This window comes from Marmota marmota, unplaced genomic scaffold (genome assembly GCF_001458135.2).
Source record: "Marmota marmota marmota unplaced genomic scaffold, marMar, whole genome shotgun sequence".
NCBI classification, from domain to species: domain Eukaryota; kingdom Metazoa; phylum Chordata; class Mammalia; order Rodentia; family Sciuridae; genus Marmota; species Marmota marmota.
In genome coordinates, this window is record NW_026000102.1 from 3,267,250 (window position 1) to 3,293,109 (window position 25,860).

The window sequence follows — 25,860 nt, forward strand, 5'->3', positions numbered from 1 at the left end:
GGTCTTTATTGTATTTATTTATACGTTGTGCTGAGAATCGAACCCAGTTCCTCACACATGCAAGGCAAGTGCGCTATCGCTGAGCCACAGTCCCAGCCCAAAAATTAGTTATCTTTAATCAATTTTTGATGATTAAATGATCCATTTTGAGCCTACTGGAGCTTCTTCCTGCCACTGGTGTTCTTTGTACTTGATCCTGGTGGTTTGGGGGTGGGTCCTTTTTATTTGGTTGTGAAATAATTTTAATGCCTCATCCGAACATTTCCTTTTCTGGTTTTGGAGTTATACTTTTCTGAATGGAGCCCTTGTTTGTTATAATGGAAAATGGTATTTTTAGGCTGGTTCATTTTTAGGCTGGTTACTATTTCTAGGCCTGATTTCAATAGACAGAGCTAGAAAATATGCTTTTTTTATTTGTTTGTTTTCCCTTTCTTTTTAGAAATAAAATGTTGTGTATTCATATTGATGTTTCTAATTCAAATCCAGAATTTTATATATACATTCATTCAATTCAGAATTTATATTATAAAGTATTGTATATGTTGCGTGTGTGTGTATTTCTGGATTTGAATTAGAAACATCAATATGAATACACAACATATTTTATATATATATGTGTGTGTGTGTGTGTGTGTGTGTGTGTATAAATTCTGTTGTTCTTTGATCTATATCTGTATCTTTCTCCTGTGTCTTAAATCCCATTTTTAATGCCAAAGACATAATTATTTGCTATTTTCCCAGCATGTATAATATATATATAGTATGAATAGCTCAGAATAGCAATGTTCCCACTGCTACAACAATATTGAACAGTTTTGTTTGATTTTTGTACTGGCAAGAGAACTGGAAAGAGGTTTGTTTGTTATTTGTTTGGTACTGGTGATTAAACCAAGGGCCTTTCATATGCAAAGCGCATGACTTTTCACCAAGCTGAGCTGTACCATTATTAGCCCCTTACAATCAGTGTACTGTTAAATTTTGTTTTGCCCTTATAGAATATATCCCACTAGTGCTGTATAGGCAAATTAACTTGAAGTAGATTTTAGAGTGGAAATAATTCAATACATAGTTATTGTTACTCCTTTCTTCTTCTTCTTCTTCTTCTTTTTTTTTTTTTTTTTGCAGTCCCGTGGTTTGAACCCACATCCTTGTACGTGCTAGGCAAGTGCTATATACCACTGAGTTACAATCCAGTCCTTTTTAAATTTTATTTTGAGACAGGGTCTTGCTATGTTGCCTAGGCTGTTTTTGAACTTGCCTTCTCCTGCCACAGCCTCTTGGATTACAGGCATGACCACCACGCTGGGCTGAGATTGTTATTCTGGAAACTTCTTATTTTTATGTATTTATTTAGGTAAATGATAGCATGATATGCACACGTTTTTTTCCCCTTCTTTTTTTCTTTCAGCAGTACATCCTGTTGTTTCCTCCATAGCAACATCTGGAGCTCCTTTTCTTTCCCTCTGCCATTTTGTAGAACTCTGAGTGGATAGAAGAGTTCATTCTTCCAGTCCCTGTTGATGGTTATTTGTGCTACTTAAGTCATTTGTTGTTGTAACTGGTGCTGTAGTGAATAGCCTCTGCATATTGAGTTTTGTATATTTGCCATTGTGTCTTTGCATCTATTATCAAAAGTTGGGTAGCTGGCCTGGAGGGCAAGCAAATGGGTAATATTGATTCTCCTCTGTCATTACTGAGATAGATGAGCAACGGGGTATCCTTGTTACTAATTTGCATTTCTCTTCTCAGCAAGGCTGACCATTTCCTGTGATTTAAACCATTGCTAGGGCTAGGGTTGTGGCTCAGTGGTAGAACACTTGCCTCATGTGTGAGGCACTGGGTTCCACCCTCAGCACCACATAAAAATAAGTAAATAAATAAAAGTATTGTCCATCTACAACTAAAAATATTTAATTTTCTTTTCTATTTTTTTCCTGCGTACTGTCTAATTATATTTCTAATCCATTTCTCTTGGGGGAATTGGTCCTGCTCCCCAACAATAAGACTTTTAACTTAACAAATAGCCATTGGGGAGCTACATGCCAAGTTCTGTACTTCGTGCTGGGGAAGCAGAGCTCAGTAGTCATGTTGAAGACCTTTTGATACCAGTATTTATTGTGTTTTAGTATTATTTTAATATTTTCGCTAAGTGTTAAACAGAAATAGTGTGGCACACAGTGGAATATTATAAATGTCAATACTATGTCAAACAAGAGTATCCTTATTTAGAGAGAGTCAGTGCTTCACCCACATTTGTGGACATTAAAGAGTGCGTATAAAGCAGAGGTCACAGCCTGACCCGAGAGCCATGTGGCCTACTGGTGTTGTTTTTTGTCACACAGTTGTTTTAAAAACATTTGAAACCCTGAGTTTCCACATACAAGTGAAGATTCTGGAGTTTGGAAGAAAGTGGAGGGTGTTCAAATATTGCTTCCTGTCCCTGCATGGAGCAGTTTCTGGATAGGACAGCTCTGTTTCCTGCATTCATCTCACCATGGCACACTTTACTTCTCAGTGCAGAACACCTATGAGACACTGTCCTACTTCACTGTGAAGCACTTGCAACATGGCTAGTGCAAACAGGGGTGTGTGTTGTTTTGTTTAATGTGGCTAGTAGACTATTTAAAATTAAATATATTGTTCTCATTGCTGTTGGACAGTACTGTTGCCTCCTTCATTTGTTTAGATTTTGTTTGCATGCAGTCTGTGTACACCAGAGCTTCTTAACATTAACTCTTAATTTAAAATATCAGACTCACATGCCCAGGTTCACCATTTGCTGAGTTAAGAACGTGTATGTCTTACAAACATTTAACTTCTCGCAGGTCTCTGATGGTCATGTACAGTCACAAAAGCCTGCTTACTTTTGTTCTGCCCCAACAGGGAGAGGATGAGAAAGTGGCTGAGGTATTTTAATTTGACAACTTAGAATTTTGGATGTTGAACACTGTTGTTAAATATTTCATATGTTTTTGAGGTTTACCTTCAGTACAGTGAAGTGTTCTTAAGTATACTGTTCCATTAATGCTAATGATTCGTATCAAGTACAGGACATTTCTGTTATGCCAGAAAGTTCTTTTTTTTCTTTTTCACAAGCACCCTACCCCCTCCCCACCCCCCCACTCTGTTTCTGTCATCATAGGTCCATTTTACAATGCTAATTAATTAATTAATGAATTTTGGTGCCAGGGATTGAACTCGGGGGCACTTGACCACTGAGCCACATCCCCAGCTCTGTTTTGTATTTTATTTAGAGACAGGGTCTCACTCAGTTGCTTAGCACCTCGTTAAATTGCTGAGGCTGGCTTTGAACTCGCAGTCTGCCTCCTGAGTTGCAGGGATTATAGGCATGTATCACCTTTCCTGGCCTATCTATGTTGATTTTTAATGTTAGCCTTAATACTTCATAGTTTTCTCATGTTAACCATATATTGTTGACCAGTATTGCTACTAACTCTCTCATGAGTCGCATTAATCTAATAGGATGGCTCACCTAATTTAATTTTTCAGCAAATATCCTCAAATGAGTTTTCGCTATTTGCATATATCTTTGAAGACTTATTATGTTGGAAATGAATGTGTGTTTCACTTCTTTATCACATAGCTGTTATCTCCTACAACATTTTATGTTTTGTTTTTTACTTATCTACACATGTCCAGTTCTGTTTCTCTTTGGATTGTGTTGGTACAGGTTTACTTTGACAGTGTTTGCTGCTTCCTAAACAGAGATTAAGCAGTTTTTCATAATATGTTCTGTGGTGAAATGGTCCTGACGTGGTGTAGGCCACTTTAAATGAGTCGTGGTTTTGCTGTTACTTTTCTGTTGCCTGAAGAAAGAGTCTCAGTAAACCACTGCATCCGTCCCAGGGACTGCCTACTGAAACAGCTCTTTCTAGTACATGCTCAGTTGTGACCTCTTCATCCCTGTCTTGCAGGCCAAACTTCCAGAGTTGCAGCCATTTCCTTCACCAGATGGTGATACTGTGACCCAACATGAGGAACTGGTCTGGATGCCTGGTGTTAATGACTGTGACCTCCTTATGTACTTGAGGGCAGCAAGGTAATAGGAATCTGCCCCCTCCTGCTTTCTGAATTAGGACATATAAATTGATTAGAAGGGAACAAACTCTCCTTTCCCTGAAATTTTATTTATATATTGGGCATTCTCTAAGTTTTAAGCCCTCTATAATCAGGGCCCTGATCTTACCAGAGAAAAATAGTTTACCCTATTACTATTCTTCTTACTTTGGTTTTGAGCTCTTCAGAAGGAAAACATTTTTAAGCCCTACATGTAATCATCACCCACCACCCCTGGTTCCAGTTGAGTAATTTGACAATTCCATTTCAGATTTCATGTTCTCTCTACTTTGTAGTTGTTCATTAATGCCAGACCTGAACCTGAGATTTTTGTGGCTTAACTACATGAAACATTTACCTGTGGTTCTGTAGAACTTGATAACATAAAAATTGCAGAAGGGCAGTTTAAATCCATTCTTAGTACATAACAGGCAGAGAGCCTTCCATTGTCTGCACTAAGTTCTGAGACACTGCAGTATTGCCAGTGAGTAGTACTGGAAAGCACAGCTCCAGGTTCCTGAATTCTGCTTCAAATACTTCTAGATACTTCAGATACTTCAGCAGTGCTAGGCATGGTGTTCCAAGGTAGAGATAAAAATGTGTAAATGGAGTAAATGACTACTAAGGGTTTTTTAATCTCTCAACTTCTCACTTTTAATAGGAATTAATTTTGCATGCCTTCTCAAGTCTTTTTTTTTTAATTGTACATATGGAGACTTTGCTTTCAAAAGATTTTAATCAAATCATGTTATATGCATATATAATTATACCAAAGGAAGTCTCACCTTTATGTATATATAGCAAATACCAATTAAAAATAAATAAAGTAGGGCATGGTGGAGCATGCCTGTAATCCCAGACTTGGGAGGCAGAGGCAGGAGGATCACAAGTTCGAGACCAGCCTCAGCAACTTAGTAAGACTGTATCTCAAAATGAAATAAAAAGGACTAAGGATGTGGCTCAGTGGTTAAGTACCCCTGGGTTCAACTCCGGGTACCAGAACAAACAAACAAGCAAGCAAGCAAATCAAGGAGTGAAAGGAAGATCCCTAGAGGAGGGGAGAGAAAGTGGCAGGGGGGAATGGTAATTGTAATCAAATTCCTTGCATGTATGATTTTGTCAAAATGATTCCAACTCCTGTGTTTAATGGTCTAGTAAAAAAAAAAGATTGTAATGTTGTGGGGTATTGTGACAAATAGATTATTCATGTGTTCAGATCTGAAATCTTAGTACTATTAAAGCTGGGGAAGAAACAACAAATGAATCCAACTCAAAGTAACATTTCTGTTGCTGGGGGAGTGAAGGGCTATAACAGGCATGTTAGGTAGGTTATCATGCATGTGATAGTGGAATTTGGAGGGGCTGAACATGAGCTCTGAAGATCTCTGTGGTGTTGCTATGTGCTGATGAAGCAAAGAATTTCCTTTCTTCCCAAGGAGCATGGCTGCATTTGCAGGGATGTGTGATGGAGGTTCCACCGAGGATGGCTGTGTTGCAGCATCTCGCGATGATACCACCCTGAATGCCCTGAACACTGTAAGTCTTTGAAGTCATCCTGGGCAGAAAGTTCTTTCCCCCTGTGCTAGCTGTAGGGAGGATGTGATGACAATGGAGTGTGAAGAAGCTAGTCATCCCAGAAGTAAGTGCAGTGTTGTGCTGTTGGGAAAGGGAGGTGAGATGTTGTCTTGGCCCTTGGGCTCAAGTTGTTCCAGTTGCCAGACTTTGTACTTCAGTGTATCCTCAGGCAGTGACCTGGCTTCTCCAGGATTGTGATGAGCCTCAAATGAGGCCTGGTAATAGTGGTTGATACTTACGGAAATCTCATGAACCTGATCCCTGTGTGTAGATAATCTTATTTAATCCTCACGCACCCACTTGTGGTAGGTTCTACTATTAGCACCTTTTTATACACAAGAAAACAATTAAATCACAATCCAAGGTCATATATTCATGTGTTTAACCTCCTCCACTGTGTCTGAAACCGTGTTTGAAAGTACAGGGAGGAGCAGAAGAAGCTGTGCTTCTTGGATAACAACTTTTTTTTTTTTTAATTTTTTGGGACCATTTAAAAATTTCACATGATAATAAAACAAGTTAAGTTTTAAAAATAACAACCCTTCTGGGAATAGTGGCTCAAGCCTATAGTCCCAGATATTTGGGAAGCTGAGGTAGGAGGATAGCAAGTTCAAGGCCAGCTTGGGCAATTTAGGAAGACCCTTTTCCAAAATAAAGAATAAAAAGTGCTGGGGATTTAGCTCAGGGTTAAAACAACCCTGGGTTCAATCCCCAGTATACACTCCACCCCCCACCCCCCCAAAAAAACTTTAAAAAAACTGAAAAATGGAAAGTAAAATGAAATCAGTGAGCCTAACCTTTCTGAGCTTATTGAGTTTGTTGCATGATATGCCACCATAATTACTCATTTGCTTTAATGCCATAATATCTACACAGCAGCTCAGAATAGCAGTTTATACTGCTATAAACAATATGGTTACTGAAAGCAATTTATTATTATTTTTGGACACTTCATTTTAATCTTAGAATATATTCTAAGGACTATTCTGCAAGCTATATAGGTAGATTAATACATCTTGAAGTTACCTGAAAATAATCCCTGTCTGTATGGTTGCAAATATGAAATCATCAAATCCAAATAAGTAATAATGAATATTTATGGAATCAAATTTGATACGATAATCTGCCTGGTTATGTATGTTTACATAAGACATTAAACATGAGGCTTAGCAGTTCTTCCACCCCCTTTTCCTTGAGCAGTCACTATAATTGGAAGGGACTTTAGAGCTCATATGTCCTGTGTCTAATTAAATATGAATCCAAGTCTTAGAAGGGTCAGATGACTTTTTAAATGTCCGAAGTCCAAAAAGATCATAGTATAGGAAAGAAAATATCCTCCTTCCCAATTCAGTTTATATGTTTGCTTGCTTTTTTTTTTTTGTTTGTTTCTTGGTATCAGGGATTGAACCCAGGGGGCATTTAAGCACTGCGTCACATCCCTAGTCCTTTTTATATATTTAATTTTATTTTGAGACAGGGTCTCACCAAGTTGCTCAGGCTGGCTTTGAACTTGCAATCCTCCTTCCTCAGCCTCCTGAGCCCGTGTCATTCCAGGCATGTGCCAACAAGCCTGGCTGGGAATCTTTTTACTGCACAGTTATACCACACAGCTTGCTGTTGAGGAAATGTACAGAAATTTGATTGATTTTGATTTTTATTCCTGGTTTAATTAGGTGGTTATTACATAAAGCTATAATAGCCTCTTGTATTTTGGAACTTTCTGAGAATGTGCTGTGTTCTAAATAACTGCATTTTTTTTCACATTCCATAAAATACAGTTGTGTACTTTAAAGTAGACTTTTGTATACTTTCTCACTGATTTTGTCTTTTTTTTTTTTTTTGGTGCCAGGGATTGAATTTAGGGGCACTCCACCACTGGACCCACACCCCCAGCCCTATTTTGTATTTTATCCAGAGACAGGGTCTCACTGAATTCCTTAGCACCTCATTTTTTGCCAAGGCTGGCTTCGAAATCGTGATCCTCCTGCCTCAGCCTCCCGAGCCACTGGGATTACAGGCATATCCCATTGCACCCAGCTTTTAAAGAATTTTTTTCCCTGAACATATATAGTAACAGAGCCAGAAGAGACCTTTGCAGTTATCTTACAGATGAGGTAATTGAAACTCAAAGATTGGTGATACTTCAGACAGTTCTTGTGGGTTAGGTACAAGTGTTTATGAATTCACAAGGGCCATAAACTCTTAAAAGAAAGTCTTTGATATGAACTTCTTTCTGTTTAGAATTTTGTATAAAAGCTTTATGAGTTGGGTGTCATGGCACCTCCCAGGTGCTCAGGAGGCTGAGGCCAGAGGTTTACAAGTTTAAGACCAGCCTCAGCACCTTAGAGAGAAGAGCGGGTGGGTGCCAGAGGTGCAACTCAGTAGTAGAGCATTTTCCTAGCTTGTGCAGGACCTGGGTTCCAACCCCAGTCCTACCAGGGGAAAAAAATAAAAAGGGTATGAAAAATTCTGCTTTCATAATTGCTGATCAGTTAAGAGTTTTGAGTGATGGAGATTTTTCTGTATTTAATTAAGTGTCTATTTTGGGCATTTTATTCCTATTCTTATCCAAACCCTCTAAGGATTCTGTAGAGTATAATTTTATTCAGAAAGAATTCTAGCTATTTTTGTCCATGATCCTTTGTGACATGTTCTTTTTGAAGATTTCATTAGCATTGCTAGAGAGTTTTTGATTTTGTGAGTTTTTATTTCCTTGAAGCTGCCTTGCCATCACTTGACGTTTTTCCTGTCTTGACTGGCCCATGATGTCTCCCGTGTCTTGTGTTGTGCAGAACTGATGCATTTAGCCACTGAAAGGCTGTGCACTGTGTGCTTATTTTGTTATTAGTTGAAAAGGTTAGTGTTACAGTTTTTGTGCTTCCTTATTGTACTGGCTGATGGTTTGGTTATAGATACTTCCTTAATGAAAAGTGAAGTTTAAAAAATTTAATGTTAATTGAAAAGAACTAATATGTACGTCTTGCAACTAGTATCTGAAATGGGGACAGTCATGTAGACCTGACACTGACTCCAGGTAGATACCTTCAGAATTCAGTTGGATTGTCGGATCCCCAGCTGGTGTAGGAAAAGTAGGTTAAGTGGTATCAGAGATTCACAGAACTGGCCAGAGCAATGATTGGCAACTTAGGAAATGAAGGATCTACCAATTTTTTTGTGATAATTGCAAAAAAAGTTCAATATTTTTCTATCTTAATTAAATCTATTAATGGAAATAAAGTAAAGTGAATGAAAAAATATTGTGAGACGTTGATGTTTATTTGCTTGTTTTGGTTCTGGGGATTGAACTTGGGGGTACTTTACCACTAAGCCATATTTCCCAGCCTTTTTCTTTTTTGAGAGAGCATCTTGCTAAGTTGATGAGTTGTCCTCAATCTTGTGATCCTCCTGAGTTGCTGGAATTATAGGCATGCACCACTGTGCCAGGCAACACGTTTTTATTTATTTATTTATTTTAGCAAAATTGGGGATTGAATGAGGGCTTCATGCATGCTTGGCAAGCGCTTTACCACTGAGCCACATCACCAGCCTTAGTGTTTGTTTTGGTTACCTTAGAATAGTAGAAGGTTTGAGCTGTATTAATTTAAATTTGAAAGATATTTACATTGTATGAGATTTATGTTTTCTTCAGTAGACCATAGATTTAAAACAAGGTAGCTGGTTATGGTGGTGCATGGCTAAAATCCCAGTGGCTAGAAAGGCTAAAGCAGAAGGATTGCAAGTTCAAAGCCAGCCTCAGCAACTTAGCGAGACTCCATCTCAAAAAGAAAGAAAGAAAAGGGTTAGGGACAGGCTCGGTGGTTCAGTGCCTCTGGGTTTAAATCTCTGGCACACGTATACATACCACGGAATAAACCTATGAGTGGTTAGGCAACGTATATGAAGTCTGTGTGGCCACATTAGAGTTTGTTAAACATCTCAGTCAGACTATTTAAATATATATTTTAAAATAGTTAATATGTGTGTTTATTTTATTTGGCACTGGGGATTGAACACAGATGTGCTCTACTACTGAGCCACATTCCTAGCCCCCTGCCTTTTTTTTCTAATGTTTATTTCTTAGTTTTAGGTGGATACAATATCTTCATTTTACATTTATGGTGCTGAGGATTGGACCCAGTGCCTTGTGCATGCTAGGTGAGCGCTCTACCACTGAGCCACAACCCCAGCCCATCCCTAGTCCTTTTTATTTTTTATTTTTATTGCCAAGTTGCTGAAGCTGGCCCCAAACTTGTAGTCCTCCTGCCTTAATCTCCTGAATCATTGAGATTACAGCCACTGCCTGGTTGAACTGTCAGTTTTTTATGACATTTATATGGACCTATTTTTAAGTGTAAAATCTTGGATTACTTATTTTGATTCCTTTTTTTCCATCCCTCACAAATGAGATTTTTAATATGTAATTTTTAAAACAACTTAATGGGTTGTAATTTATGTATAGTTACCTGTTCTGGCTTAGTCTTTAATCTAGGTGAGCTTTTTTTTTTCCCCCCTTTCTTCTGTTGTATGTATCTTGAAAGTAATGTGATAATCAAGAGACGAAAGCATTTCTAGCAGCCATCAGGGCTGCCTCTTGCCCTTTATAACCTACTTCTGCTTCTTGCCCCAGGTTACCACTAGTGTTGTCTGTCACTGTGGAGCAGTTGGCAGTTCCTAGAATTGTGTGTCATGGAATCATACTGTGTGTCATATTTTGGGTATGATTTTGGGGGCAGGGGGTTGAGTGGGGTACCGTGATTGAACTCAGGGGCACATCCTCCTGCCTCAGCCTCCTGAGCTGCTGGAATTACAGACATGCACCACCACGCCTGACTGGGTGTGACTTCTTTAAGCAAAATAATTTTAGTATCCATTTATGTTGTTTCATTTGTGAATTTGGATATGTGTTTAACCCAATTTTTTTTTCTTTTTTTGGCCATTCACCTGCTGATGAACATATGAACATTTCAGTTGTTTCCAAGCTTTTGGCAATTAGGGAAAAAGTTTTGATGAACATTGCTGTACAAGTCTTTGTATGGATTTGTATTTCATTTCTCTCAGATTGAGTGGGGCAGTGGCTTCCTGTGAGTAGACAGCTTTTCAAGAAACCATCCCACAGGTTTCCACAGTGATTGCAAGTTTCTACTTCCATACGCAGTGTGCTAGAAGTTCAGTTCTTTATAATCTTAACCAAGACTCAGTCATGTCTGTTTCTTTAATTTTAACCACTTTAGGGGGTGTATAGTGACAGATCATAGAAGGTTTAATTTTAATTTCCTGATCACTAGATATGTTGAACATATTTTCAAGTCTTATCACCCACTTGTATATACTATTTTATAATGTATCTGTTTAAATTTTTTTGTCCAATTTTTAAAAAATTAGACTATTTGTCCTTTATAATTTGGTTGTAAGAGTTCTTTTTGTCTTTAAGATAGAAGTTCTGCTGGGTGCAGTGGCACACACATGTACTCCCAGCGGCTCGGGAGGCTGAGGCAGAAGGATCCCAAGTTTGAAGCCAACCTCAGCACAAGTGAGGCACTAAGCAACTCAGTGAGACCCTGTCTCTAAATTAAATAGAAAATAGGGCTGGGGATGTGGCTCAGTGTTCAAGTGCCCCTGAGTTCAATCCCCCAGTACCAAAAAAATAAAAGAAAAAAGATAGAATTTCTTTGTGACCCTCTTTGCTATATTGTGAATATTTTTCCATACAGTGATCTTTTTTCTTTTAATGCCATCCTTTATATTTAATTTTGCTCAAGTCCAATAAATCATTGTTTTCTTTTTGTACAAGTATCTCTGATTCAAAGACTGCAAAGATTGTTTCTGTACTTCCTTCTAAAAATCTTGTTTTTTATATTTTAAATTAATTTTGTATATGATGCTTGTTGGGGCTGAGAGTTTTTCTTTTTTTATTCAATTATTTATTTATTATTGATTTATTTGTTATACACAATGGCAGAATGCAATCATTTCATATTATACATGTAGAGCATAATTTTTCAAGTTACTGATTGTACACAAAGTACTTTCATATCATTCATGTCTTCATATATGTATTTAGGGTAATGATGTCTAAGTCATTCCACCATCATTCCTACCCCTTTGCCCCCTCCCTCCCCCTCCCTCCAAGAGTTTTTTTCTTTTCTATCCAGATGCCAGTTATTGGACTAACCTTTCTTAAAAGATGTCTTTTCTCATTTAATTGCCTTGACAACCTTATTTTGAAAATCAATTATTTGTAACTGGGTGCAGTGGTGCACACCTATAATCCCAGCTACTTGGGAGGCTGAGGCAGGAGGATCACAAGTTCGAGGCCCTCCTCAGCAATTTAGCAAGGCCCTAAGGAACTTAGTGAGACCCTGTCTGAAAAAAATAAAAGGGATGGGGATGTGGCTCAGTGGTAAAATACCCCTGGGTTCAATCTACAGTACCCCACCCAAATACACGCACACACACATATTCCCTCCCTCTCTCTCTCTCTCTCTCTCTCTCTCTCTCTCTCTCTCTCTCACACACACACACACACACACACACACACGTATGTATATGTATTTGCCTTGTTTTGATACCAAAGTAATAGTATCCTCAATCATTCATTGGCTAGTATTTCGTTCTCTGTTTTCTTAAAGAGTTTCTAAAGTTTTAATGATTTTGTTTTGGTGCCGTATGTTTGCTAGAATTCACAGTACATCCATGTCTAAGTACTTATTTATGAATAGTTACTTAAGGTTACAAATAGATATAGGCCTGTGTTTATAGTTGCTAATGTTGACCCTTCTCATTTCTAAAATTGCTAATTTATTTCTTCTTGACCAATTTTAATAGAAATTTATCAATATTATTGATCTGTTGAGGCAGCCAGAGTTAGGTTTCATTGGTTTTCTCTTTTATTAATGTTGTTTGTAGCCAGGCTCGTTGGCACAAACCTGTAATCCCTGTGGCTTGGGAGGCTGAAGAAGGAGGATCACAAGTTCAAACCCAGCCTCAGCAACTTAGGAACACCCTGTCTCAAAAGATAAAACGAACAGGACTGGGGATGTGGCTCAGTGGTTAAAGTGCCTCTGGGTTCAATCCCTGGTACCCCCTCCCCCGCCCCTCAAAAAAAAAAAAAGTGTTTCTACCTGTTTGAGGGTTTAATTTGATGTCCCCCCCTCCCCCAGCTTCCTAAAGTGGGATCTTAGTAATTCATTTTATGTCAAATTTTGAGTTGTTTTATCTTTCTGTTTAAAATGTTTTTTCAGATTTTTTGAAATATTTTTCTTTGACCCATGAATTATTTAGAATTAAATTGTTTAATTTTCTGATACTTGTAGCATTTCTAAATTTTAATTTTTGATATATTGCCAATTTATTTTTTACCCTTTTTTTTTTTTTTTTGGTACTCAAAATTGAACCCAGGGTTACTTAACTGCTAAACCACATCCCCAGCTCTTTTTTTCTGAGATAAGGCCTCGATAAGTTGCTGAGGCTTGCCTTTAACTTGGGATCCTCCTGCCTCAGCATCTGGGCTTGTGCCACCACACTGGGCTCCACTTTATCCTTGTAGTAGTCAGAGTGTACTCCGTATGATTTCAGTCTTTTCAAATATACTGAGAATTTTTTCTTGGTTGGCATGTGATTTATCTAGGTTTATGTTTCATGTGACTTGTAATGATTTTTACTCTGCACTTTTTGGGTGTGTGGCTATATTGTTAGTTTTTAAAAAGTGATTGATATTATTCAGCTCTTCTATATTGTATTAAAGTTGTTGTTATCTAGTTGTATTCTTAGTTATTGAAAGAGGTGTATTAAAGCCCTCATCAAAGAGTATGGATATGGTTATTTCTCCTTTTGGTTCTGTTCATTTTTGCTGCATACTGCACCGTCGTCCCCCCCACCAGGGGCGAGGATTGAATCCAGGGGTGCTTAACTACTGGACCACATCTCCAGCCCTTTATATTTTTAATTTTTTTTTTTTTTATAAAGTTGTTTTTTTTTTTTAATAATTGTAATATTTATTTTTTAGTTTTCGGTGGACACAACATTTTTATTTGTATGTGGTGCTGAGGATCGAACCCGGGCCGCACGCATGCCATGCGAGCGCGCTACCGCTTGAGCCACATCCCCAGCCCTATATTTTTAATTTTGAGACAGAGTCTTGCTAAGTTTTTCAGGCTGGCCTCTAACTTGCAATCCTCCTGCCTCAGCCACCTGAGTTGCTGGGATTACAGGTGTGTGTCACCATGCCCAGCTTGCTGCATGAATTTTTGAAGTTGTATCATTAGACACATGACACATGTACATTTATGTCTTTCTTCACATCTGGTGATAACATAGCCACTCTAGCTTGTTTTTGTGGTATATCTTTTCTCCAGCTTCTTATTTTAAATCTTATTTTTTTCTTTGTATTTAAAATGCATCTATTGTGTACTGCATTTGTTCCCTACTTTTTAATCCAGTCTGAGATGTTTTTATTGGGAGTTGTTTATTTTAATTTAATGCTTGTGGTCTGTAGGTTATATAAAACTTGAGCCACATGTATACTTTTTAAAAAAATGTTCTTAAGTTTTAGGTGGCCACAGTCTCTTTATTTTACATTTATGTGGTGCTGAGGACCGAACCCAGTGCCTCTGTATGCTAGGTGAGCACTCTGCCACTGAGCCACAACCCCAGCCCCACATGTACACATTTTTAATATAAGTGCCTTCATTGGAAAAGGAGGAGACACTAATTTATACAGTAGTTTTTCCGTTATCAGTGGTTTGTATCTTTATGGTTTCCATATCCTATGTACTGTAGTCTGAGAATATTAAATGGACTATTCCAGAAGTAAACAGTTCATAAGTCTTAAATTGTGTGCCATTCTGAGTAATGTTCTTTTGTTGTCCCACTCCACCCACCTGGATGGAGTGAATTTTAGGAATTTTCTCCTTGTCCAGTATATCCACACTGTATATGCTACCTGCCAATTAGTCACTTTGTAGCCTTTCAGTTATTGGATCCACTGAAGCAGTCTCCCAGTGCTTGTATTCAAGTGACCATTGAAATACTCAGCTAATGCTGAATCACAGTGTCTGTCATTCACCTTGCTTCATCTCATCTGAAGGCAGTTTATCTCACATTACTCTAAGAAGAAGGGCAAGTACGGTACAGGGAGAGAGACCACTTTCATATAGCTTTTATTGAAATTAGTCATTATTTTAAAAATTTTGTTATTATTTATTGTTGTTGATCTTATATGTACCTAATAGATTAAATGTTATTGAAGATGTGTATGTAGGTATCAGAGGGTTTGATACCACCGTTGTGGTTTCAGGTATCCCCTGGAAGTCTTAGAATGATCCCCTGAGGGCAAGAGAGGACTGTGGTAAATACCTTATTTTCATGGCCACATGACTTGTTGTTTTTGGTCCAGTGGGCAACTTGCAGAATAGTTCTGGATAGTTTTTCTTTGCTCATACATGTTAACATGTATTATCTTTTTACATAAGAACAATTTTGTACTACTGTGGAGAAAGAAGAAATATCTTCTTGTCTTATTGGAAGGTGAAGGTACTCTTAATGATATGTTTTATAGTATTTTAATTCTTTTTTTTTTTTAACTAAACATCAAACCCAGGCTTGGGCTTGTGAGCCAAGTGCTTTGTCACTGAGCTACATCCCAGCTCTACTTTAATAGTTTAAATTGTGGTAATTGTAAATGTTAAATTATTTACATTTTGATGTGTTATGTTAAATATACAATTATGTTCAAATATGAAGAGGCATAGTGTTTCCCCAAAAGATCTTGTCTGAAATGTCTCTGTGTGTGCAGTTGGTAGAGGCTCCCCATTCACTTTTAGCTTGCATGAGTTGTAAACATGATGCTATGCAACGTACAGATGGCCTGTCTTCTCCTCACAGGGTTATTTACAATCTTTTTTTCTGTTTACAATAAGACCTTTATATCCATGCTTAGAAACTATAGCAGAAAGAAAAGCCCTATTGCCTGAGACTGTGGTTTTCTAGAAAAACCATGCTTACTTACTTTTGCTACCCTGATACTAGATTTCCTCCTCCTTGGCGCTCGGGCATCTATTCCATTTCCTAATAAGATTAAACATCTTTTTTGTAGTAATTTATTACCATTTTTATGTTTACCTTTTCTCACCAATACTCACTCTCTTTTTCCGTGTGTATGTGTATGTGTGTGTTACACACTTATATACACACTCACTTTATAAAAGTAAAATTTATAATCATGCAGCAAGGAGTTTATCTCAGTGGAGACAAGCTTTATTCCCTGAAATATGGATGGCTGTTAGATATTTGGATTAAGCTTTTTACATATTCAACAGTGTGTCTGTTTACTCATTTATTTATGGACACCCACATCTGCTTCAACAAAGAATTCAAGTCTTCCAGTAGCCTAATGGTTTTTCATCTGTGACCTATAAATACCACTGTTTGTTAATCATTGATATTAGTCATCTTCATTTCCTGAGCCCTACCGTGACTTGATACCTGGTTTATGGTGGAAAGGTCCTAAATGTTTGTTGAAAGGTGGAATCCAAAAATAAGGCTCAAGTCCATATTATGTTTGATAATCCAGAACTTGGTGTTTTGAGGTTGCTATAGCAGAATATGCAGATTAGCCTACTGTAAGGATCAATTTCATCTTTGTTTTATTCTAAAAATATTAAATTGATAGATTTTTGTTATAGATTTCTTTTTGTTCACCTTTTTTTCTTTCCTTTTTTTTTTTTTTTTTTTGAACCCAGGGGTGCTTAACCACTGAGCCACATTCCCAGCCCCTCCCCGTTTTTAATTTTTTTTTATGGGGGCTACCAGGGATTGAATTCAGGGGCACTTGACCACTGAGACACATCTTCAGCTCTATTTTGTGCTATATTTAAAGACAGAGTCTCACTAAATTGTTTAGTACTTCATTAAATAGCTGAAGCTGGCTTTGAATTTGCATTCCTACTGCCTCAGCCTCCCAAGCCTCTGGGATTATAGGTTTGTATTGCACCATGTGCCCAGATAGCTGTTTGTTGATCTTTTAGTAAAAGTCACCAAGGCCTCCAGACTGGATTAGCTCTTTAGCACTTGTGACGAGAATGGGATGTGTGGTGTATTTCTCAGCTCCTACATTAGGCATTGCTGGGTGCCCTTTTGTGGAGTCTACAAAAAGCCTGTGGTCAGAAATATTCTGATGTTCATTCTACACACACACTCTTTAGTCATATCCTTCTTTTTTAAGTATTTCTCCATTCAAATGAATTAACATTAAATGGTTAATCTTTGCTGATTTGGTTTAAGGAAGAGTGGTGGGGCCTTTTCAGGGTTCTTGATTTGTTGTTGAAAAGAATAATGGGAAAAGTTGATATGCTTCATGATTTCTTATTATGGAAATCCAATAAATTTCAGAGCTGCACCTTGTATAAATCAGTCTTGACAAGTACTGCTGTTAGTGTTCTATTTGTGTAATAACAGGCTATTGGAGTCTGCTGCATGCTGTGCTGTTAATTAGTCCTGTTAGTGGAGATGCAGACACCATGCAGTTGAGGTTTTCTGGTAAAACATACCTTTTCAACTGATTATTAACATAATAATATATAAATTTCAACTTTTAGTTATTGTGTTTTGACCAATTGGAAACATTTTGAGCTTAGATTTTGAAAATTGTTACAAAATTTTACCAGTTTTACTTTCTTTGCGATAAGAACTTTATAAACTCCCTCTATTCTCAAGTTCCAGGTGGCAACTTGTAAGAAATCACCTGATTTATTTCTTTTTCTTGGTTTTTTTGGATGCATATGGCTTTTAAGTTTTACTGTCTTACTATTTTTACTTTTTTACTTACTATTTTTACTTTTCAGGTGGTCTGTAGCTTTGCTTAAAGCTTCATGCCCCACTCTCTTCTTCCCTGAGATGATGGAGAGCATTATCTGGTTTCTCTGGCGTGGATGGGAGATAAAGGCCACTTATATTACAACCTCTGATGATGAAACCTTCGTGACTTGTGTTTTATGGTTTTAACAGAATAGTTTATCCTAGATTCTTTTAATTTGTCTTGCTCCTAGCACAGCCTTTCACAGTCGGGGCTCTGTTTTTCCTTATGAGCCACCCCATAAAGATTCTTCAGCCATGTTTTTCCTTTCATATAAAAGCTTTATTGGGATATAATTCAAATTCTATCTAGTTCACCCATTTGAAGTGTTCAGTTTTATGGTTCTTAGTATGTTCGAGATTTGTGCAACCATTGCCATAATTAATTTTAGAACATTTCTGTTACCCCACAAAGAAACCCTGTACTCACTAGCCGTCACTTCCCATTGTCCCCTCTCCTTCAGCCCCTGGCAGTCACTGAGCTACTTTCTGTCTTTTTGAACCTGCCTGTTCTAGAGATTTCACATAAATGGTGTCGTATAATATCAGCCTTTCATGATTGGTTTCTTTTTCTAAGGGTGGAGTTTTCAAGTTTCATCTCACATTGTGATATTAGCCATTTCTGTGTATGACCATTTTGTTTCTCCTCTGGTCAGCCGGGGACCCTTCACCAGAACAGTGCTCTTCGGGTCTGAGCAGTGTGAGGTGCCAGGAGGTGCTGGCAGCCACTCCCACAGTTCATCTCTGAGTACAGCTTCAGCTCATGCCACTTTGCATGCTGTATTCTTTTTGGTCTTGTTTTAGTCTCCTGTTACTTGTTGTGTTTTTCTTTGTATGTTTGCCTTGGCTAATCATCTTCTCCCCTGCCCTGAGCTTTTCCACTGAACTCTGAACCAGGCACAGAACCTTAAGTTTATCACTGTTGTTTTCAACTTATTAGGTTTCAACTATTAGCTACCTAATGCCATTAATAGCAATAATAAAAGTAAATTTTATTATTGATTGAGTTCTTATATCCTAGACACAAGTTTAAGTGCTTTTTATGAACTAATTTAATCTTCACAATAATTTTATAAAGTAAGTGTGGTATCATCTACAAATTAATAAATGTACCTATCTTATAATTAGAAACATAATAATTTAACCTTGGGGACAGAACAGAATTGAGGCCAGGAAGGGCTTTATAGCAGTCCTCTTGAAATGTCTTGGAGGATTTGCTCTTCAGCCACTTCGAAGTTTCTCATGCTTCATGTGTGTTCCTGTGTCTCCATTCTTTCTTCTTGGCTGTCAGCGGGGACTGAGAAATGTGATTCTTTCATTTTTGTTTTGCAAAAATTAGAAAGTTCATTTGTTAACATAAGGACCTTTTTCTTGGTAATGATTGATATTGTGAGAAATGTGCATTTAAGCTGGACATGGTAGAGCATGCCTTTAATCCTGGTGGCTTGAGAGGCTGAGATAGGAGGATCCAGAGTTCAAAGCCAGCCTCAGCAATGGTTAGGCACGAAGCAACTCAGTGAGACCCTGTCTCTCAACAAAATAGAAAATAGGGCTGGGGATGTGGCTCAGTGGTCTAGTGCCCCTGAGTTCAATCCCCAGTACAAAAAAGAAAAGAAAAGAAATGTGCATTTAATATTTAATATCAATCTTAACATTTTAATATCTTTGAGCCTGTATTAATCATTAATAACAGTATTTAGCAAATTGGGATGAATTATCCTTTCTACATTTTCAAAGAGGCTCTAAGAGCTGGGCCTGCTGGCACACACACCTATAATTCCAGCAACTCAGGAGGGTGAGGCAGGGGGATCACAAGTTCAAAACCAGCCTTGGCAACTTAGACCCTGTCTCAAAATAAAGAACAAAAAAAGAGCTGGAGATGTGATGCAGTGTTTGAGGACCATGGTTTAATCCCCATACCAAAAACAAGAATTACAACAGCAAATAAACACTTGTTGAAGTCTTTGGGAAAAACCATTCATTATTTATTTTTTTCAGTAATAAAAACATGTGAGTTCTTGCTGTTTGCATACCATGTGGGACAACGTCTGACGAAGATGCTGATGACCTAAGTGTCAGCCTCATTGTTAGAGCAAACCAAGCCATGAGTCTCAGAGGGGCTCATGCATTAATGTGCCTTCTCCCAAGTACTATAAAAGGCTGGCATTTATAATATTTGTCCTAGTATGTGTTTCTCATGCTCTCTTGAAGAATGCTTTTTTATAGTTCTTCAGAATGCTTTTTTATAGTTCTCCTAAGTGATTTTTTTTTACCCCTAAATTTTGAGAGTTGGTGTATTAGTTTCTTGTGACTGCTGTTAACAATTATCACAATATATTTCTGTTGTTTTCTGGTGGCTGAAAACAACAGAAATATATTCTTTTATGGTTCTGGAGGCCAGGAATAGGAAACATCAGCAGGACCACACTCCAGTGGAGAATCCGTTCCTCATCTCTGCCAGCTGTTAGTGCTGCTGGTAGTCTTTTTATTTTTTTTTTTTAAATATTTATTTATTTATTTTAGTTATTGGCGGACACAACATCTTTGTTTGTATGTGGTGCTGAGGATTGAACCCGGGTCGCACGCATGCCAGGCGAGCGCGCTACCGCTTGAGCCACATCCCCAGCCCTGCTGGTAGTCTTTGATTGCAGCCTCATTTCTCTCTCTGATCATCCTCACTTGAATGGTAGCATTGAATTTGAGGCCTGCCTGGATTATTTACAGTGATCTTATTTCATGATTTTTACATTTAAAAAATTTTTTGGTATTGGGAATTTAACCTAGGGGTGCTTTTTTTATTTTGAGATAGGGTCTCACTAAGTTACTTAGGGCCTCGATTAGTTGCTAAGGCTGGCCTTGAATTGTGATCCTCCTGCCTCAGCCTCCCAAGCTGCTGGGATTACAGATGTACACTGCCCTACCTGGCTCATGATTCCTTTTTTAATTTTATATTTTTAAATTTTGAGACAGTCTCACAAAGTTGCTGAGGATGGCCTCAAACTTGTGATCCTCCTGCTTCAGCTTTTCTTGGTTCTTAATCACATTGACAAGGACTTTTTTCCAAGTGAGACCACATTCATTGGTTCTGAGAAATTTGATGTGGATATCTTCTGGTGTTCTTGGCCTATTACAGTTACAATTACTATTGTATAGAGAACTACTAAAAAGTGATAGCCCAGGACAGACTTCCTTTATCAAAAATTTCTGGATTTCAGAGCATTTGGGGTTTTGGATTTGCAGGTTAGGGATTCTCAACCTGTACTTCTTTTGAAAATTTTTAAAATAATGTAACTTACTTAGATTTAAGTGTATACTTTCTGATACTGAGAATAAAAAAAATCTTTGTATTAGTGAATGTGATGTTTCTGTAACATCTGAGGACATTTGATTTATAAATCAATGTAAGGAAGCTGGGCGTGGTGGCGCATCTGTAATCTCAGCAGCTCAGGAAGCTAAAACAGGAGGATTGCAAGTTCAGAGCTACCTTCAGCAACTTAGTGAGGCCCTAAGCAACCAATGAGATCCTGTCTCAAAATAAAAAAGGGCTGAGGATGTGGCTCAGTAGTTAGGTGCCCCTGGGTTCAATCCCTGGTTTAAACTTTTACTTTTTCAATGTAAAGAACATTTATTTAGGTGAAATTATTATAATTAACTGATTTATTTTGACCTCTAACTTGTCCAGTGTTTTTGTCTCTCTGCACCTACCCTAGTCATTGAAGCTCTCTATCTAATCCAGCCTGCCTCAGTCCTAGCCTGGGCCTGATAAAGTAAGAAGGGCTTTCTTCCTTCTTCTCTCCCTTCTTTCTTTCTTTTTTCAGGTGGATTGAACTCAGGGGCACTTGGCCACTGAACCCCATCCCCAGCCCTATGTTTTTGTATTTTATTTAGAGACAGAGTCTCACTGAGTTACTTAGTGCCTCGCTTTTGCTGAGGCTGGCTTTGAACTGGCGATCCTCCTGTCTTAGCCTCCTGAGCCACTGGGAGTACAGGCGTGCACCACCACACCCAACACATTGTTTCTTTTTCTTTTTCCTTCTTTCTCCTTCTTTCTCCTCCTCCTTCCTCTTCCCTCCTCCTCCTCTTCCCTCCTCCTTCCTCCTCCTCCTTTCTTCTTCCTCCTCCTCCTTTCTTCCTCCTCTTCTTCTTCTTTCTTCTTCTTCTTTCCCCCTTGTATTAAGGATTGAACCAAGGGGCACTGTACCAATAAGCTACATCTCCAGCCCTTTGATTTTTGATTTTGACACAGGATCTCACTAAATTGCTTAGGGTCTCACTAAATTGCTAAGGCTAGTCTCCAACTTTTGATCCTCTTGCCTCAGCTTCCTTAGTCACTGGGATTACAGGTGTGTGCCACCATATCCTCTAATTGTTTCTTCTCCTTCCTTCCTTCCTAGCATTTCTTTGACTTTTATATTTAGCCTAAAAATTTGAAAAATTTCTATACAATGTCTTCAACCAGAATATAAAATCTTATGTGAATATTCGTCTGTGATTGTGTGTGAGAGGATATTTTATGACACAGATCCTTTTATTTTTTATTAGCAAATGAGAATTCAAATTTTAAAGTCTTACATTCATATATTTAAGTTTTAAATTAAAATATAAAAATTTCCTTCTACAAAGAGATCAGCACAGTTGATGTTTCTGGATGTATGTTTTTATATCTTTATGAGTACTTATGAACCTTTTGTCTTTCACATCTACATAGAGTTCTGCACTTTGATTTTTTTGCTTTAATATTTCTTGAGAATTGTATGTACTAACACTGAAACATCTATAGTCATATCTTACTGCAGTAAAGGAATGCAATCTAATTACTAAACCATACCTTTACAGTGAACATTTTTATTTTTTTATTTTTTAAGAGAGAATGAGAGAGGGAGGGAGGGAGAGAGAGAGAGAGATTTTTTTTAAAAGAGAGAGGAGAGAGAGAGAGAGAGAGAGATTTATTTTAATATTTATTTTTTTTTAGTTCTCGGCGGACACAACATCTTTGTTTGTATGTGGTGTTGGGATCGAACCCGGGCCACACACATGCCGGGCGAGCGCACTACCGCTTGAGCCATATCCCCAGCCCCGAGAGAGAGAATTTTATTATTTATTTTTTAGTTATCAGCGGACACAACATCTTTGTTTTGTATGTGGTGCTGAGGATCGAACCCGGGCCGCACACATGCCAGGCGAGCGCGCTACCGCTTGAGCCACATCCCCAGCCCCCAGTGAACATTTTTAAATGATTAATATTATGAATATTTAATCACAAAAAAATTCCCATTCTACCCCCTTTTCCTTAGGGTGTTGTTTCTTGGTGGCTTTAGGTCTTATATGTTTGTCAACTTGATCTTTAAGCTGTCCCCGAATAAGCCCATGCTGCCCTTGACCCCATAGCTTTTTACTAATTCAGTTTCCTACCCTACAGCCTTGCTTTGTAGGCCTCTCTTCCAGAAGACTCGATGTTCTTTGACCCTTCCTGGCCATTTGTTTGGGTTCTTAGATGACAGCACTGTCAGCCCCCACGTCCCTATCTCTTAGTTGGCTTGTCCCCTCCCTGCCCACAGTGTTGGGCTGCGTGTCCTAGCTTCCCAAGCATTTTAGGAAGATTGCTCTTTCTTTCCCTGTAGCCTTCCCTTCTTCTTTTCTCCTTCAGAAAAGAGGTTTAGTTTTTTCAATTAGTCTCAAATCAAATCTACCTTTCTTGATGCCTCTGAGTGATCATTGCTAGTGGCCATTACACAAAATTACATGTTACCGTTAGAGTTTGAAATCTTTGGTTTGCATCATAGTTTTCCAAATTTTGAGTCTTCATCATTAAGCAGTCTTGCTGCTGCTCTTCTCTGAAATCATACAGTCTTTCTGATTTGTTCTTTTGAGACCTCTTATTAAATTGGGAAAATCAGTATCATGAAGTGGCGAGGTTTCTGTGGTTCAGGGTGAGGGACTTCTTGGTCCTCCACAGGGCCATTGCTTGGGAACACTGTTTTTCTTGCCCAGAGGCTTTCTGCTTATTTCTTACCTTTGTTCTTAGCTAAAATTCCCAGGTAACAGATGAGTCACACAGAAATTTTCTTAACTCCGGTGCTTTACATGCTTTGGTATTTGCCACTTTGGTCATTGTTCCATAACTTTGTCAAGGAGTTACAAAGATTAAATGGAATATTGTTTTCACGACCTTAAAATCCCTTGTCAGAAACTACCAAGATTGAGGCTGCTAAGCCCCATGGATTGGGAGCAGTTAATTCTGCATGTGAATTTCACAAGGTAGGATGTAAAGCCATTTCTATAAATGTTTCTCTCTCTCTCTCTTTTTTTTTTTTTAGCTTTCTTTTTTTTAAGTTATAGATGGGCACAGTACCTTTATTTTATTTATTTATGTGGTGCTGAGGATCGACCCCATTGCCTTATGCATGCTAGAGAAGTGCTCTACCACTGAGTCCCAGCCCCAGCCCCAGCCCCACATAAATGTTTCTTAATCCCGGTGAAGCTAGTCTTGACTTAAAGTTTTCTATGTTTTGTGCTTTTGTTTTTTAAAATTTAACTTTGAAGGGGTCTGGTCAAAACCTTTCTTTTATACTCTCTAGATCAATTCAGCATTTATGAGTTGTCTCCTAGTTCCTACAGGAGAAGGATACAGCTGTGGTTTTGTTGTCACCCTCTAGGTTTGTGCCCATTTTCATGTTACATATTTGTTTCTGTTCTCAAAATGGTGAAGATGCTAAAGTCAATGAAAATATGTTTTAGTTTTTGCTTGTGGCCCTGAACAATTTCCACTGGTGGTCTTTCTCAGCTGATAATATCTTTCAGAAAAGTATATAAACAATAGATTTATGAACCTGCTGATAGCTTTTCTGTCTGTGGCCAGAGTTCCACTCCTGTGTTGTAGCTGCAGCTGTGTTAGCAGGTCCACTTGATCAGTTCTGAACTGCCTCCTCCCCTTAGGAGCACCGCTGCAGCCTGTGTCCTCACTGCCCCTGCTTTCTTTTGTTCTGTGGTTGAATCATATTCAAAGGTAGAAGGAAGGATTGTGAACTTAAGAAGAGAGGTTATTCCCGTGCTAACTGGCTAACTGATTAATTATCCATAATTTTCATTTAAAGACCTCTGGTATAAACCTGGTTTTCATAGAGACTTTAAAAATATGACAAGGTGAATCTCTGTTGTCTTAAGTCAAACCAGGTAAGTGGTGTAGCTGTTAAGTGTTTGGGGGAAGTGGCCTAGGCCAGAGGCTATTTTTTCCTGAATTAATGAATCAATATCATTACCATTTCTTCATTCATTAAGATGTCTTATAATATCTTGCCTTTTAAAAAATCTTTATAAAGTGAAGGAATGTTGTAACTTGGAAAGTTTGAAGAATTACCTGCTTCTCCCCTTTCTGTTAGGGCTGAAGAAATGCAGAGCCACAGTCTGCTTTGCCAAATGCAGCTTGTGAATTCTCTACCCGTCACTTGAATTCCAGACTCAAGTTTCTCTGGGTTCCCAACAGTATGCCGAGTTCTCTGTTGTTTCCTACCTTACTCCCTGTTTCATCCTGTCTCAACAGAGGGGATCCATGCTGCCCCTGCTCTCCAGCTTGTTTTCTTTCCTGAATGCGTCTTCTGGTGTAGCAGACCAATGCTCTTCTATGTGGCTATTGGAGTCTCGTAAGCAAAAATCTGTCCCGAGCTCTTGGATCTTTGCTTCTCTCTATGAGCTGCTTCCTGGTGATCTGTCTACTGCTTCCCTTTTTAGTCAGCTGTTCCTAATTGCAATTAACTAATAACAGCACTTATCACAGATCTTGGTTCATGCCAAGTAGTCCTCCAAAGTAGGTTCTCCTCCCTTTCTGAGGCTGAGAAAACTGAGATTTAGCAAGATAATTAGTGGTAGAGCACTCACCTAGCATGTGTGAGGCACTGGGTTCGAGCCTCAGCACCACATAAAGATAAACAAATAAAGGTATTGTCCATCTACAACTAAAAAATAAAGATATTTAAAAATCAATCAATCAGTCCAACCCAGAGCTGGTTCTATTTAGGCTTCAACTATTCTTTTTTCTTTCTTTTTTAAATATTTATTTAGTTGTAGATGAAAACACAGTATCTTATTTATTTTTATGTGGTGCTGAGGATTGAACCCAGTGCATCACACATGCGAGGCAAGCACTTTACCACTGAGCTACAGCCTCAGCCCCAAGGCTTCAACTTTTAGGACTCCCAACTTGTGTCTTTGGTACCAGGCTCTTCTTGGTGTTTGTGTTGGTGTGAAGACAGTGTCAGAGCGTCAAAAAGACAGCTGGTGGAAATTGGTAAAGAGAAACAAACAAAAAACAAATAAATGAATAACTGAAAAGAAAAAGTTTGGTCTGGCCCCTGATTTCTA

General features: G+C 38.2%; 1 protein-coding gene across 1 annotated transcript in view; it reads left to right on the plus strand.

Moving 5' to 3' along the window:
• The window catches only part of Rere (arginine-glutamic acid dipeptide repeats), a 294,428-nt gene that overhangs the window by 166,276 nt on the left and 102,292 nt on the right, over positions 1–25,860 (plus strand). Inside the window, 2 exon segments of the mRNA XM_048783657.1 lie at positions 3,936–4,060; positions 5,514–5,613. Of these exon segments, the coding sequence (XP_048639614.1) occupies positions 3,936–4,060; positions 5,514–5,613 (225 nt within the window).